The sequence below is a fragment of the Pelodiscus sinensis genome, chromosome 3 (assembly GCF_049634645.1).
Source record: "Pelodiscus sinensis isolate JC-2024 chromosome 3, ASM4963464v1, whole genome shotgun sequence".
NCBI lineage: Eukaryota > Metazoa > Chordata > Testudines > Trionychidae > Pelodiscus > Pelodiscus sinensis.
Window position 1 is genome coordinate 147,611,165 of NC_134713.1, and position 17,607 is coordinate 147,628,771.

At 47.1% G+C, this 17,607-nt stretch overlaps 1 protein-coding gene across 2 annotated transcripts in view; it reads left to right on the forward strand.

Moving 5' to 3' along the window:
* The first annotated feature begins 16 nt into the window (after positions 1-16).
* FLVCR1 (FLVCR choline and heme transporter 1) overlaps positions 17-17,607 on the forward strand; it is a 42,119-nt gene continuing 24,528 nt past the window's right edge. Inside the window, exons 1-2 of one of the 2 annotated variants that reach the window (XM_075925175.1) lie at positions 17-798; positions 13,488-13,632. In XM_075925175.1, the coding sequence (XP_075781290.1) occupies positions 169-798; positions 13,488-13,632 (775 nt within the window). In that variant the 5' untranslated portion in view covers positions 17-168. The remainder of the gene's footprint in view (positions 799-13,487; positions 13,633-17,607) is intronic. The other variant, XM_025186396.2, reaches the window with a different exon arrangement.

A 17,607-nucleotide genomic window follows, 5' to 3' on the forward strand; every position in this document is an offset into this window, starting at 1 on the left:
AGGGGCTGCTGTGTGGCCCTGGAGCGGCCCGGGGGCGGGCGCTGCGGCTGGACAGGTGGGGGAGGACCGATCTCCTGATTGGCGGCGGGAGCCGGCTGCGGGGAGGGCCGCGTGAGGAGCGGGACTCGCCTTCCCTGCTGCCGGCGCGCGGAGCGGTGCCGGGCCGCCATGGCTGGGGACGGGGCGGAGGAGGAAGAGGAGGAAGGGGAAAGGCAGGCGGGGCGCTCCTCGCAGCTCAATGGCTTCCTGCCGGGCAAAGAGGCCGAGCGCGGCAGCCCCGCGGCTGGGGCGGATGCTGAGGTGCTGCCGGAGGCGGAGGCCATGCTGCTTTCGCCTGGTTCGGGCGCGGCGCGGGCGGCCCCCCGGCTCTCCCGGCGCAGGCTAGCCGTGCTGGCCGTGTTCTGCCTCTACTCGCTGGCGAACGCCTTCCAGTGGATCCAGTACAGCATCCTGAGCAGCGTCTTCGTGCGCTTCTACCGCGTCGCCTACACCCACGTGGACTGGCTCTCCATGGTCTACATGGTGGCCTACGTGCCGCTCATCCTGCCGGCCACCTGGCTGCTGGACACCCGCGGCCTGCGCCTCACTGCCCTGCTGGGCTCTGGCCTCAACTGCCTGGGCGCCTGGCTGAAGTGCTTCAGCGTCAGCCAGAGCCTCTACCCACTCACCCTGCTGGCCCAGACCGTGTGCGCCGTGGCCCAAGTCTTCATCCTGGGACTGCCCTCCCGCATCGCCGCCGTCTGGTTTGGGCCCAAGGAGGTGTCCACTGCCTGCGCGGTGGCCGTGCTGGGCAACCAGGTGAGCAGGGGAGGGGAGAGGGGTAACCTGGGGAAAGGGCAGCAGGAAATCCGGGGGGAATGGGCTGTGTGTGAAGGTGAGGGTCAGGTTTGTACCCTTTTTGAAAAGAAGAAATTGTGGGGGTAGGGGGGAAAGGAATATGCTAATGGGGGGGGGGGAGGTCAGCGTTCATCAATGCAGCAGCTAGAAATCCATGATCTAGAAAGGAGAAATCAAGGGTAAGGAAAGGGGGAAGGAAATCCAGAGAGAAGAGAAGAACCTGGTTGAAATGATGGAAATCACAGCTGAACTTAGAAGGTGCTGATGGGGAAACACGCTTTGGTAATGTTATATTTTGTGTGCTTATTTTGTCATATACAGAGCTCCTCTTATTGTTTGAATGAGTAAAATTCAGATCCCAAGAGAGATTTTTCCATTCATGTGCATACAGTAAAATCCTTTATCATAAGAAGACGAGATTTAAAATCCAGAATCTTTTTGTGCATTCTCCCCACAGACTGAGTTTTTCCCTTGCAAATGAGTATGGCAGGGCTACAGAGGGGAACATCTAAACATATTAGTCATTGAAAGGCTGGCATTGCATCAGAAACCTGATTGCTCTGACCCAGCATCTTTTCTGAGGTTTTAAAGGGCATATGGGTGTTAAAGGCTCACTGTAATTTAATGGAGGCTTCAGGTGAGGTATTTTTAAATGTTACAGAAATGAAGTTATCCATGAGTTATACTCCAATATGCCAAGTACTTTAACAGATCACATCAGAGAACAAAAGTGGGATGACTAAGGGCTTGTTTCAAATGTGTACGGCGTGGTTCCATTTTTAAAAGAGTATTTTTCATAAAAAAGTAATGAAAACAAATGGAGAAACAAGCTTAAGTTGAGACTTGTAATAAGGTGAAAGGTGCATTTAGCTTTATGTTCGAGAACTGTGACTATCATTTTCCCCAACAAAAAGCAGAGGAAATACTCTAACAAATGTTACTATAATACTCTGCCATCTGGGAGTGGGCGGGATTAATGATTCAGCACAAGAGTCATGTGACGATAAACCAGGATTTGTGGTATGAGGATGAGTCTAGTGCAAACTCCTCCAGTCCCTCTGAGTTGAGCTATCCTTGCACCAAGGACTCTTCATGGTGATGCTGCCTTGGTAAGCCAGGCTACTTGAGTGTTGGCTCTGTGAAGTTCCTTTAAGAACTGGTTACCCCCATCTGCTGTGCAAATCTGTGTCTCAGACCCTCATATACCATAGAGTTGGGAAGAAGGATCAAAGAATGTGGAGCGCAAGTGGTGTTCTCCTCCCTGTTGAAGGGAAAGGGCTGGGTAGGGATTGTAGAATTGAGGAAGCAAATGCGTGGCTGCACACGTGGTGTCGGAGAGAAGGCTTTGGTTTCTTCGACCATGGGACTCTATTCCGGGCACAAGGATTGTTAGGAAGAGATGGGATTCACCTAACAAAGAGAGGAAGGAGCATCTTTGTGGGCAGGCTTGCAAACCTAGTGAGGAAGGCTTTAAACTAGGTTTATTGGGGGACAGTGACCAAAACCCTGAGGGGAGTGGGGAAGTTGGATACTGGGAAGAAATGCAAAGAGGAACGAGCAACAAAGGTGAACCCCTGATTCGAATGGAGAGGGTAGGGCGATCAACTGGTTATCTAAGGCGTTTATACACCAATGGGAGAAGCCTGGGTAACAAACAGGAAGAATTAGAGGCCCAGTCCAAGAACTAGGGTTTGATTGGGATAACAGAGACTTGGTGGGATGACTCGCATGACTGGAGCGCTGTCATGGAAGGGTATCGACTGTTCAGGAAGAACAGGCAGGGGAGAAAAGGAGGAGGAGTTGCACTGGATGTAAGAGAGCACTATGATTGCTCAGAACTCCAGTATGTAGAGGGAGAAAAGCCTGTTGAGAGTCTATGGATCAAGTTTAGAGATGTAAGCAACAGCAGTGATGTGGTTGGTGTCTGCTACAGACCGCCAAATCAGGTTGATGAGGCTTTCTTCGGACAACTGAGAGAAGTTTCCAGATCACAGGCACTGGTGCTCATGGGGGACTTTAATCGCCCTGACATCTGGGAGACCAATATGGCAGTTCACAGACTATCCAGGAAGTTTTTGGAGGATATTGGGGATAACGTCTTTGTACAAATGCTGAATGATCCGACCAGGGGCCGTGTGCACACATTGGACTTCAGAAAAGCAGACTTTGACTCCCTCAGAGATCTGATGGGCAGAATCCTCTGGGATGCTAACATGAAGGGGAAAGGAGCCCAAGAGAGCTGGCAGTATTTTAAAGAAGCCTTATTGAAGGCACAGAAACAAACTATTCCAGTGCATAGCAAGAGAAGCAAATATGGTAGGAGACCGGATTGGCTTACTAGAGAAATCCTTGGTGAACTCAAGCACAAAAAGGGAGCTTACAAAAAGTGGAAACTTGGACAGATGACTAGGGAGGGGTATAAATGTATAGCTCGAGAATGCAGGGGAGTTATCAGGAAGGTCAAAGCGCAATTGGAATTGTGACTCGCAAGGGATGTGAAAGGTAACAAGAAAGGTTTCTACAGGCATGTTAGCAAGAAGAAGGTGATCGGAGAAGGTGTGGGGCTTCTACTGGATGAGGGCAGTAACCTAGTGAGAGATGATGTGGGGAAAGCTGAAGTACTTAATACTTTCTTTGCTTCTGTCTTCACGGACAAGGTCAGCTCCCAGACTAATGTGCTAAGTGACGCAATATGGGGCGAAGGTAGACAGCCCTTGGTGGGTAAAGAACAGGTTAGGAACTATTTAAAAAAGCTAAAAGTACATACATCCATGGGTCCGGACCTAATACATCCGAGGGTACTGAGGTAGTTGTCAAATGTCGCTGAAGAGCCTTTGGCCATTATCTTTGAAAAGTCGTGGAGATCAGGAGAGATCCCAGATGACTGGAAAAAGGCAAATGTAGTACCCATTTTTAAGAAAGGGAAGAAGGACGATCCAGGGAACTATAGGCCGATCAGTCTTATCTTAGTCCCTGGAAAAATCATGGAGGGCAAGTCGTGCTTGACCAATCTATTTAACTTCTATGATGAGGTAACTGGCTCTGTGTATGATATGGTGAAGTCAGTGGAAGTGATATATACGTTGACTTTAGAAAGGCTTTTGATACGGCCTCCCACAATATTCTTGCTAGCAAGTTAAGGGAATGTGGATTGGATAAATGGACGGTAAGATGGATAGAAAGCTGGCTGGAAGGTCAGGCCCAAGCGGGTAGTGATCAACGGCTCGATGTCAGGATGGCGGTCAGTTTCTAGCCGAGTGCCCAAGGTTCGGTTCCGAGACCAGTTTTGTTCAACATCTTTATTAATGACCTGAATGAGGGGATGGATTGCACCCTCAGCAAGTTTGCGGATGACACTAAGCTGGGGTAGAGGTCGATATGCTGGAGGGCAGAGATAGGGTCCAGACAAATTGGAGGATTGGGCCAAAAGAAATCTGATGAGGTTCAGCAAGGATGAATGTAGAGTCCTGCACTTGGGATGGAAAAATCCCAAGCATTGTTACAGGCTGGGGACCAACTGGCTAAGTAGCAGTTCTGCAGAAAAGGCAGCCTGGCTCAGTTCTTGCTTGTGCCACCTTTGGGAACTCAGCGCCCTCCTCCCTCCCCCCGACAGGGGCTTCCTGGGCAGTATAGAATAGTCTAGTAACTGATGAGAATTCATGAGGTTAATCGACTATTCAGTTAAGCGATATTTAACATCCCTAGCTGGGAGTAGGCAAGAGAGCCTGCTCCATTCATGCCCCTATACTTGGGAAGAAGTGTTCTTTCTCACCAGGAACATACCCCTGCAAGAAACCCCAATGCCAACTCTATCTACACATCTATATACAAGCGACACCATCCTAGGACCTAATCACATAAGCCACAACATCAGAGGCTCATACAACTGCACATCCTCTAATCCAGTGGTTCCCAAACTTTTCAGCATTGTGCCCCCTTTTTGATTTTTGAGAAACCCCCTCCCAAAAAAATAGCAAACCCCCCTCCCAAAAAAATAGCAAAACTTGACGGGGGTGTGTGTGGCTAGGTGACCTTGCCTCCCGCAGAATTTCTCCATGCCCCTCAAGGGGGCACGCCCCCCAATTTGGGAACCCATGCTCTAATGTGAGATAATGCCATCAAGTGCTAGCTATGTCCCCCTGCCATGTACATTGGTCAAAATGGACACACATCAGATATTAGAAGTGGTAGCTCACAGAAACCTGTAGTGGAACATTGTAACCTGCGTGGGCACTCATTAATTGGTTTAAAAATAGCCATTCTTCTACAAATGAATTTCACAAGCCAGCAACAGAGAGAGAGTGCAGAATTGACCGTAATATGCACATTAGACACTTTCCTGTAGCTTGGGCGGCTGCTTTCCTTACATTCAATGACCAATTGATGTCAAAAACTAAGTATGGGGTACTTTCAGCCCAATCAGCTTCATTAGCACTGGTATTACAGTTGACACGAGGTAAATTTTTTTTCTCCCTTTTAAATCGTGAGGGTCCTCCCTTTTGTTCTCCACTCTAGTTTGTTTGAGGAAGTGGGTTTTGCTCACGAAAGCTCATCATACTATATAGATAGATAGTCTCTAAGGGTGTGTCTAGACTACTGAGTTTTGTCGACAGAAGTGGATTTTTGTCGACAAAACTATACCTGCGTCTACACTACGGCTGAGTTCTGTCGACATAACGTCGACAGAACTCAGCAGTTTTGTCGACGCTGGTAAACCTCATTTTACGAGGCATAACACCTTCTGTCGAGAGAGTTCTGTTGACAGAAGGTTTTATTGCCTGTAGGGTTGCGTCTAGATGTCAGCCGACGGTCAGGGCAGTGTGTGCGTGTGTGTTACACCCAAGTCTTCAACTGCTGAGACACAAAGTCTCGTTGCAGCGGGCAGCCTAGGAGGCTGGAGGGCACCCCGAAAAATAGTTTAACGTCCGTGACTTTACTGCTAGGACTGAGGTCCCGTCGCAGAGGGTAGCCAAACAGGCTAACAGACGCCCCAGTGTGTACAGGAAGAGCTTATTACACTTCAGATTTTAGCTGCTAGAATTCATAATTCCTTCACAGCGGGCAGCCCAGGAAAGGCTGAGAAGTGCCCCAGTGGACCCTGTGACCTGGGAGTGACACAGATCCAAACGCCCAAGCTCTTCCTATAACTGTCCCTTTATGACGGGCTGAAGTTCTTTTAAATTGTGCTTGGTTCTATTACAGCAACTGAAGGAGTCAGGTTAAAGCTTAAACAGTTACAGGTTTATTGAGGAAGCTTATAAATCATATGGTTGCAATGGCTATTCTATTTCTTAACTGCTAGCAAAATATAGATCTTAAAAATGGTTACAAAGAAGATAAAGATAGAAAAATAGAAATAATGGTACCAAGTAACAGCTTACTCTTTCTATGTGTACACTTAAGACAGAGGACCACATCCAGGTACAATTTTTACCCCCTTCTGTGCCTCTCGACTCCAGCATGTCAGGCCAGGGCCGGTCCCTCAATTCCTAGGAAAGACGAAAATACGAGGTGGGCGTCCCCATTGAACCTCGGGAGGTCAAACACCTAACCCGACCAGCAGGTAGAGGGTAGAATGACACTCAAAGTGAGTGTGTGCTGGACCTATCTTATATACCCATGGGGTCACGTATTTCTCTTTCTTGTCTGTCATGCCAAATGGGGCTGGTCTGTCTTTTGTGAGACCAGTTCTTACAAGGGAGTTGTGAACTTAATTTACACTTGTAAGAGCGATAACTAAATTGGAATTACTGGGGATTTTTTCTCAGTGGGAAATTCCTCTCCCAGGGACTGTGTGTGTGTTCGAATCAACATAGGTGCCAGCTGGGCACTCTCGCATATCCTGATCTCGCATCAAAGCAGATCAAAGTTTAATGGCTATGCTGATTGCCTTAATCGCTCTCTCTCCACATATCTGTTTTTTTCAGCTTCTCAGGATCAGATGAGCCAGCATAGACTATGCTGATTTTATTGCTCCTTCTCTGCCCTGTATGCTTCAGAGAGGCAAATAAGATGGATGATATGGGGGGTTAGTCTGTCTGGCTACACTAGACTACAGGGTTTTGTCGACAAAGCAGCTTGCTTTGTTGACAGAACTGAATGTGTCTAGATGCTCTATGTCGACAGAAGTTTTGTCGACACTATCTGTCGACAAAACTTCCGTCGACAAAACCCTGTAGTCTAGATGTACCTTAAGATGCTACAGGACTACTCATTTTTAAAGTTACTAACATGGATGCTCAGGATGAAGAGACTGGCATTGCCTTTTGGTGAGCCTCTTGCCAGGAGATCATAAGAACATAACATAAAAACGGCCACACTTGGTCAGACTAAAGGTCCATCCAGCCCAGTATTCTGTCTGCCGACAGTGGCCAATACCAGATGCCCCAGAGGGAGGGATCACAACAGGTAATCCTTATGTGATCCCTCCCCTGTCACCCACCTCCAGACAAACAGAGGCTAGGGAAACCATTCCTACCCATCCTGGCTAATAGCCATTGATGGACCTAACCTCCATGAATCTATCTAGCTCTTTTTTGAACCCTGTTAAAGTTCTAGCCTTCACAACCTCCTCTGGCAAGGAGTTCTACAGATTGACTGCGCTAAGTGAAGAAAAACTTCCTTTTGTTTTAAACCTGCTGCCTGTTAATTTCATTTGGTGACCCCTAGTTCTTATGTAATGGGAATAAGTAAATAACTTTTCCTTCTTCATTTTTTCCATACCAGTCATGATTTTGTAGACCTCTACCATATCCCCCCTTAGTCTCCTCTTTTCTGAGCTGAAAAGTTCAAGTCTCTTTAATCTCTCTCGGCATATGGGACCCATTTCAAACCCCTAATCACTTTTGTTAAATGGGGAGTGGGCTAGAGTGCACTGGCTGCTGGTACCTCCCCCAGGAACTACTGAATAGTCGTGTAACTGCTAAAGTTTGATGTGGTTATACGACTATTCAATTTACATACTAACAAACACATCCCTATGGGGAATCAGTGAGGTCTTGTAAGTCAGTGCTGCATCAGACTTCAAAGAAAGGATCTGGAGGGCCAATGTGGCAGATGACACAGAGAAGGAGACTAGACAGGAGAAAATCCCAACAGGAAAACAAGAGGGTGATGCATGGGAACTTAATGGATCTCCTCAACAGCAAACACAAATCCTGCAGATCCTGGTTAACCTGTAGGTCACGGATCTCAGATTCCCACCATTTATAGTCTTTAGAGAACTCCATGTTCTAACACTGGAGCAGGGAACCTAAGGTCCAGGGTCTGGATGCAGCCCTCAGCTTGCCTGGATCTGGCCCCCAGGTTCTGGGCTCCCCCTCAGTACTGGGGAGCCCATGCTGACACTCCAGCTCCCCCCACTGTTCTTCCATGGGGTTAGAGCACACAAAATCTACTAGCGAGGGCCTGCCTAGGCTCTGGTGTGCAAGGGGAATGTGGGCAGTGCCTTTCTCGCTTGTGTGCAGCTCCCGACTGATTTTCTTTGGGTCAGCAGTAGGGATGTGAAGAACTAGTCGACTATCCAATAAGCAAATGCTTATCAGGTAGTTGACAGCAGTGCTTTTTTTCAGGGCCGGCTGGGGGTTGAACCGGAGAAAAGCAGCGAGTGCTCACAAAAAAAAGGTGACGGTATGCCATACCGGTGTATACTGTCACAAAAAAAGCACTGTTTGACAGGATTGTCAGCTAATTACTTGTCCCCTTGCTACCTCTATCAGAGGCAGCAAGTGTGGGGAGAAGACGAGGTACTTCAAAGCAGCAGTGCTGCTTGAAGCCTGGGTCCAGATCCCAGGCTCCACGCGGCGCTGCTGCTTTGAAAAGCTGCGTGTAGTCCAGGACCGGCTGAGGTGTCCCCAGGTTGCAGATAGCATTTCAAGGCGGCAGCTCTGTATGGAGCCCAGGATCAGCTGGAGACTCCCTAGGTCTGTTGCTACACTTCAAAGATGGAGGCGCCCTACCGATTAATCGAATAGTCAATGCAAATTGCATTAATTATTCGATTAGTCAATTATCTGATACTTAACATCCTTAGTCAGTGGCCACTGACCCAAAAAAGGTTCTTCACCCTTGTTTGATTTATGTTTAAAGAGTGTATTGACTGTTTGTTTTTTTCACACCTTTATTCTGCTCTTTTTTTTTTTTTTTTTTTTGCTATTTATAAATTTCTGTTTTTGAAGAGTAAAATTATCTGTATTGGTTCACAACACACATTGAAGAATGCCTATTGGTACGCAAAGCAAATGATACTTATAAATGTGCAGCAAGCACCACACGTTTCCTAGCAGCACCTAAAGCTTACTGTTGGGGGAGTTCTGCGCAAACACAGAATCCCCCACCGATTCCCCTCCCTTTCTCCCATGGAAAATAATTGATTCTGAGGGGAAGTGATGGGAAGCTGTGAGAGGGTCATGCTGCAATTACATCTTTCACTCACCTACTTGATATGGCAGCAGAAGCGAGGGCAGCTGGCTCAAGAATGGAGGGGGGAGGGAGGGAGGGAAGTGGCTACATTCTTTACAGTGCTCTGCCCCCAGGGTCAGGTGAGGAGATGCAGGATAATGGGTGGGGAAAGAGGGGGACAGACAGAGGAGAACACACAAGGGCTGCTGGTGGGATCACACAGATTAATGTGGTAGGCTTGGTGGGAGAGTGGGTGGAGGCTCAGGAGGTACTGGGGTGACAACTTTGAGGCAGGAGCTGAATGGGAAGAGGGATACAGGGAGACAAGAGAAGCTGTGCCTGCTCAGTGAAGGTGCAGGGAAACATGAGAATATGTGAAGATCTGCCTGGCTGAATGGGGCGTGTGATACGGAGAGACAGGGGCAGGTGAACCTAACTGAATGAGGGGCTAGGGACCAGCCAAGGTCTCATAGGGCAGGTTGCGCAACTCCCTTACAACCCTGCCTCCCCCCCCCCCCCCCCGTCTCCCCTCAAGCCTGCACTCCATACTTCCTACCTGCACACTCAATACCCTCTAGGTTCACCCCCCCAGGTGCTTTCCCAGAAATTATTTCCATGTTTCTCTATTGCCCTTTTACTTCTGATTCCCCCAAGTCTTTGCACTGCTTCTGAAGGATGTGAAGAATACATTTGTGTTGTAGTTTAAATGAATTATTATTCAGAATTCTGTATTAATATGCCTAGTAAGGAAACTGTTGGTCAAATACATTTTCTGGATCTTTTTTATTGTCTGGATTGTTACAGACATACTTGTTAACAGATATTTTGAAATAAGTTACCAACATAATTGAAATTGTCATGATTTTATTGTGTTTATAAATTTTTGGGTGCAGAATTCCCTTAGGAGTAAGTTGAGTTCGAGTAGAAGTCCTTGTCTGGCTATTCAAACTCAGCAAACAGCCGCCATTCCAACTCCACTCGGGTGCCAGATTTTCCTTCTCTGTATCTCAGATATGTAGTGCCCAACAAGCAGCTATAACTATTGGGATATTTTTCTCCCTGCATTCCCATCAAATGCACATCAGCCTGTCATTCTGCACCTGTTGAACCAATAGCAAATTATTTTTCTTGGTGATGTCAGGAGGGTTTGTGTGTCGCTTCATGAGCAAGGGAAAGGGGCCCCAGAATCAGTAGTGGCATCTCAGTATCATCCAATGGTGATCTGTTGATTGGGAAGAACGTCCCTGCTTGTAGCTTTCTGAACTATCCTGTGTTCTTAAAACGCAAGCCTCCTATACCTTCCATGATCAGCCAATACTGATATTAGTGAGGCATTCCTGATAATCCAGGAACACTTGCATTCCCTTAGGAAAAATAGCCTTTTCTGCAACAAGGACTGGTGCCACAGTAGTAACGTGTGAGTTATTTTTATCACCCACTGTAGTTCGGGAGCTCCATTGCTGCTAATCCATCCACTGTGTTCTCATGTTTGCTAGAGTCACAGTCCTGCATGGCAGGAGATGGTTAATGTTCTACACACTTGCAAGATGATGGCCCCCCATTGTGGATTTTCCACAATTATTTCAATGGAAGACTTCCTGAGTGTGACTGCCATTCTCTTCTCTGCCAGTTCAGCTCTCCTACTTCTCTGCCGGTTCAGCTCTCCCTGTGCTGGAAGCTGAGGCAAGCTTGGTACATAGATCCAGAGATGTCACTGCATCTGAAAGTAGGGTTGCCAGGTGTTCGGTATTCACCCGGACAGTCTGGTATTGTCGCCTCCTGTCCAGTAAAAAAAAATTCAGAGAATACCGGACACCTAAAATGTCCAGTATTCTCTTATTTTTTCTTTACCCCCCGGCTGGGAGGCGAAAATGCTGGGCACCTGGCAACCCTACAAACACTCAGTGCCTGGCCTTCTCCTCCCCCCGGCTCCGAACACCCTCAGTTCCCCGACCCCAGCCTCCATGCTTACCTTGTTCGGCAAGGCTGCCGGCACAAAATGGCTGCCAACCATTGCTTCCCCTGAGTCTTACTGTTCAACTGCTCCCCTGTTCCTATCCCTGCACTTACTCTTAAAGGGGACATGCTGTTTTAATGTTTTATTTTAATTTTTTTGGCCCCTCCCCTTTTTTCTCCTTCAACAGAATTTTTTTTTGGGGGTGGGGGGGGGGGAGTTCGGTATTTTTGTTTCAACCATCTGGCAACCCTGTCTGAAAGCACTGGAGCCATCACATCCCAAATCTACAGCTGCTCAATGAATGGCACCAGTAACCTTTAAGTGGTTTGTGCTGTGTCCCTCAGCAGACTGTCCTTGGATAAATGATCATGTCATGGTACTTCCTCTGGATCTCCTTGTACAAGAGGTTCAAGTGTCCTGTGTTGGCAGCGTTTATGAGAATAGTATAGAGATCTGCGGGCTCCATGCTTCTGTCAGAGATGGTGGACCACAATAAGTGCTGTGTGAGTTTGTGGGATTTTAATATAAAAAGCAAAAATTTTTGGATATAGATAGTACTATGGGATGGAAAATGTTGCAAGCTGGGAACTTGATCTCTAGTTCCCAGACTTCTCTGGTTAAGTCATTTCTATCCCATAACACATTGCAACAAAAATCCCAAAAGACATAGCACTAGATGGCAGTGCATGGTATGTTGGTACATCAATTCTGTATCCACGAAAGCGCTCCTTGAGAGTATGTGCTATGCTGACATGTAGTCAAGTATGCATGTGCACGAGTGATATATTAATTCTGGCAGCTGTACGCAGGTACAAACTGTGGGGATCAAAGTTTGAAGTATAGACTTGGGCCTAAGATACGAAAGTAAGAGCAACATTAAAAAAAAGTCTATGAAAAAACGAATAATTCCCTATTGAGTGCTGGTCTTGTGGAAGAAGTAGCAAATGCTTAGGGGGGTCATGAAGTCCAGCCCCTGCCCAAGGCAGGACCAATCCCAATTAAATCATCCCAGCCAGGGCTTTTTCAAGCCGAGACTTAAAAACCTCTAGGGATGGAGATTCTGCCATCTATCTAGGTAACCCATTCCAGTGCTTCACCACCCTCTTAGGGAAATAGTTTTTCCTAATATCTAATCTAGACCTCCCCCACTGTAACTTGAGACCATTGCTCCTTGTTCTGCTATCCATCACTACTGTGAACAGCCTCTCTCCATCCTCTTTGGAATCTCCGTTCAGGAAGTTGAAGGCTGCTATCAAATCCCCCCCTCACTCTTCTCTTCTGCAGACTAAATAAACCCAAATCCCTCACACTCCTCATAGGTCATGTGCTCCAGCCCCCTAATATATTGGCTGTGGGTTGTCAGTAAAATTGATATACAGGCAGTCCCCGAGTTACGTGGATCCGACTTATGTCAGATCCGCACTTACGAATGGGGCTTTTCTCGCCCCAGAACTCGCGGGCGGTGGGACCACCCAGACGTGCAGTGGTCCCGCCACCGCATCGTCCGGGGCGAGAAAAGCTACTCCGGGTATTCCTGGTCTGCTGGGGGGGGCCCCCAGCAGACCAGGGACACCCCGAGCAAAGCCGCAGAGGTGCTGGACCCCGCCGCCTCCACGGCTTTGCTCCGGGTGTCCCTGGTCTGCTCGGGGTGTCCCTGGTCTGCTGGGAGGGGGCCCCAGCAGACCAGGGACACCCCGAGCAAAGCCGCAGAGGCGGCGGGGTCCCGCCACCTCCAAGGCTTTGCTCCCGGTCTCCCTGGTCTGCTGGGGGAGGAGGGGGCAGCTAGTGCGCGCCCCCCGCCCCCCCCCAGCAGACCAGGCTTTTGTTGTGGACGCCTGGGGTAGAGCAGCTGGGGTGCTGCCGGGTTGGTCCTGGGGGGCCTACCCGGCAGCGCCCCAGCTGTTCTGTCCCAGGCTCCAGATTCAGCCGCTGTTGAAACTGATCAGTGGCTGATTCCAGGAAGCTGGGGGCAGAGCAACTCTGCCTCAGGCTTCCTATAGTCAGCTCCTGGTCAGTTTCAGCAGCAGCGGCTGAATTTGGAGCCAGTTCTGAGTTATGTACAAATTCAGCTTAATAACAAACCTATAGTCCCTATCTTGTACGTAACCCGGGGACTGCCTGTATCAGTTACTATTGCCCTCCAATAAAATGCAGGAACGCTTTTCTTTGTAATTCTCATTTATCATTTTCTGTGCCATAAGCCCTGTATTCTAGAGTGTAAGATTTTTTTTCTTTGTTCTTTTGATTGCTCATGCTCACAGGAATGCGTACTTGTTTTTATGTTTTTTTACAGCTTGGCACGGCAATTGGCTTCTTGTTACCACCAGTTTTGGTTCCAAATACAGTTGATGATACTGAACTAATGGGGCATAATGTCAGCATCATGTTTTATGGAACAGCAGCAGTATCCACACTTTTATTCTTATTAACTGGAATTGGTAAGTGAAACATTTCATATAGTGATGGCACGAGCAGAGCAATCTAATAGTGACTCTTAGGTTCCATGAACTTCAGTTTTTAGAACAAATTACAAACCCTATCTCTTTGACCTAGTTTTTCTTGGAATAAATTTTTCTCAATTACACACTCAATGCTTCCTTTTGAGATTTGCTTTATTGTGTGTGTGTGTGTGCGTGCGCGCGCGCGTGTGTGCGCGCACACGCTTGGAGGTTATATAGGTAGGTAGAATTCATGTGAAAGTTTTGTTTGGCTAAAATTGTGTTCATCTTCATTTAACTATGCTGTGCCATGTTGTGGTGTGCCCATATTTCTCCACCAAAAATGTTATGCTTATAAGAAGCATGTGGGCTCTTTTTCAGGGAAAAAAGGCAATACACTGCGTACATGCTCACACCCACACACCAGTCAGTTTTACCGGCTAAGTAATACTGAGTGAGGAGTCGGGGTCTTTCAATTGCAATTCAAGGCTCCTCTGATTCTTGGCTTGCAGGACTGAACCCAGAGTCTAGTGGCAAGAATGCCCCTTCTTCTATATGTAAGTGCCCATTTGAGTCTATGGATAATGCAGTATCATGCTGCAATCATTCATCCTTAAATGGTCTTAATCTTTAGGTTTTCCACAGTCATTCTTTGATGGTCATTGTCGTGCTTTCCGTTTGTGTCTCCCTCTTGGGGGGTATCTGCCTGTCTCTAGGGTTCATCAATTCTGCTAATTTAATTCAGCCTCACACACAATGGATGTTTCCTGGTTATTTTCATGGTTCCCATCTCTTGACCAGCTGGGCATTTGTGATAGCTTTCACACTTAAACCAAACAGTTTTCCAAAGTTTCAGACAAGATTAATACAGGTTGGAGCTCCCTGCTCCGGCACCCTTGGGATCTGAGCTATCCCGGACCAGGGAGTTTGCCAGACCAGGGAACGTCAAGGTTACCCTGCTGGCTGCCCTGCTGAAGGCTCCTCTCACTGAGGCTAACAAGGCTGATACCCCCTGCCCTGCTGCTGCTCTGTTAAAGCTGGTCCGTCAAAAGCCTCCCATCCTGCTGGCTGTGCTGGGGGCTTCCAGGGGTTCCCCAGCCAGGGTCACCACCAGCCCCACTACCTCAGGCAGCTCCTCGGGGTTTCTCAGTTCTGGGACACCTAGCTGACGATGGCCCTGCTGCTGCCAAGGGTTTCCCAGGGTTCCCTGGCTACCACTGGCCCTGCTGCCAGGGGGTCTCCAGCTGCTTGACCCCACTGACACTAGGGTTTCTGGATCAGGGCAAAGGCTCCCCGCTGCTGCTGGCCCTACTGCCTCCAGCCCCACTGCCGCCAAGGGTTTATCAGGGTTCCCCCAGCCACTAACGGCCCTGCTGCCAGGGACTCTCCCGGGTCAGAGTGAAGGCTTCCTGATGCTGACTGGCCCCACTGATACTGGGGTTCCACTGTTGGGGCTGGAAGTTCCCAGCTGCCGCCTTGCCCTGCTGCAAGGGTTCCCCAGCCGGAGCTCCTGAGCTGCTGCCTGGCCCTGCTACTGCCAGGGGCTTCCTAGTCAGGGCTGCCTGGCCATCCCAGCCCTGCTGCTGCTGCTGGTGGGTTCCCTGGCTGTCACTGGCCCTGTTGCCAGGGGCTCTTCAGCCAACTGGCCCCACTTAAACAGGGGTTCCCCAGTGTAGGGAGGCTCCCTGATACCACCTGGCCCTGCTGATGCTGGGTTCCCCTGCCTAGCCTCTGCTGGCCCAGCTGGGACTCTGCAAACCCTGCGTTTTCTCCAGTTGGCAGCCACTCCTGGGGCTCTTTGGTCCAGTAACATCCAACGGATGCTGCTGGACCAGAGTCCCGGATTTGGGAGGTTCATCCTGAAGTTACTAAAGGAATAACAAAAAGAAGGGAATCTTGAACAACTTAGTTTGATGCAGACAAGGGATACAGCTTAATTTATAATGCTAACCAGAAGCAAGGCCTTACAGTACACATTGTCTAATCATGAGAGACTGTGAAATAGAAGCATACAGAACTTATAAGCAAGTCATTGTACATCAAGCCATTATGCATCATACTTATATTCTTATAACCAGGGCTTGCCGAGCGACGGCGAGCCCCGCTCACCAGCTGCGTGCGCAGATTGGTCTGCGCCGGCTCTTCCGGGGTGTAATCTAATTACAGTGTTTGTCGAGCCCTGCTTATAACCAATACTAAAATATACATTTTTGCTACAGCGTGTTGGCCCAGAGCTGTAGAAAATGACCTGAATAGACTTAGGCTTATTATGCACTAAAAAGAGGTGCTCAGGAATAGCTATATGAGCATATTCTCCTAATATAGATGCTGTTTATACCAAAAAGTGCTTTTATCAGAACAAATACCAGTTCCCTGAACAATGTGGACTATATCCACAAAAGCACCTTTTTTGCTTTGTGTACGTTACAAAGTTTTGTTGTTCAAAGGCAAAACAGGGGAGGTGTAAGCTACTTTTGGCTGCAGAATTCTGCCGTTTTGCCAACAAAATAAATCTACCTCAATGAGAGGCATGAAATTTTTCGCTGCAAAGTTAAAGCAACAATGTTACTATACACACTCCTGTTCGTTTTGTCAACGTAAGTGGCTTCCACCATAGTGACTCTGCATAAAGACTCTGTGTACCAATTAAGCCCTTTAAAATGGTGCATACACGATATACAGATCTTTGACTGGTCATCTGCACAAGAATGTGATTTTTTTTTTCACCTTCTGTCACAAATATTGTAATATTGAGATATAAAGGAGTTAGCATAGCAATGCAGTTTCAGTTTTATAACTAAATAAGGGAACTAGGTTGACTTTCATTTTGCCAAAACATCTAAATATTTAAGACAAGGATTGATTATTAATGTGATGCTGCTTCATTCCAGAGTGGCTTGGTTTTAATCATGATATAAGTCAGCAAGCAAAAAACTCTGATTTAAGTGATTATTTTGAATCATATTGTGCTTTTGTACTTTTTGTTGTTGTTGTTTTCCTAATGAATAACTGATTCTCATTAATTGGTATTTGGTAAACATTGAAATATTTTTGCTAAACTATAGCTATACATGTGTATTTTATCAGTTATATACTTTAACATACGTTCAGGTTTCCAACATAATAAAAATTAAGAAATAAAAAGAATGACACATTGGGTGCGTCTAGACTGGCAAGATGCTGCACAAAAGCAACTGCTTTTGCGCAAAATCTTGCCAACTGTCTAACTGGCCACTTGAATTTGCGCAAGAGCACTGACATTCTAATGTAAGAATTCAGTGCTTCTTGCGCAAATACTTTGACGCTCCCACTCAGGGATAAGCCCTCTTGGGCAAGAATACTTGTGCAAGAGGGCCAGTGTAGATAGTCACCTTAATTTTTTGCGCAAGAAAGCCCGATGGCTAAAATGGCCATCGGAGCTTTCTTGCGTAAAAGTGCATCTATACTGGGCACGGATGCTTTTGCGCAAAAGCACTTTTTGCGCAAAAGCATCTGTGACAATCTAGATGCTCTTTTGCGGAAATACTTTTAACGGAAAAACTTTTCCATTAAAAGTATTTCCACAAAATCATGCCAGTCTAGACGCAGCCATTCTGTATTCATTACATGGCTTTGTTGGGTTTTTTTAAATTTGTGTTTTGTGACAAACTGTTTGAATGGAAATAGAAATTCAGTTAAATGCACAAAATCAGCATTTTAAAATTGCTTCTATTAAATAAAATGACTTTAAATATGCTGGATACATATAAAAACAAGTAGGTTAATCAAAATATGTTTTTAAATAATCAAGGGAAGTACTATCTATAGTTAGCAAGTTGAAGTTATTGTTTCTTATCTGCATGTTGAAGATTTTAGGGCTAGTTGAATTCTGATATCTTGTTTTTATTCAGTCATTGGAAGAGGAAAACAAGCTTTCCTGCTTTTTCATCTCCCAGTCAGTTCCTTACCTTTGAATTGACTGGTCATTGAACTGAA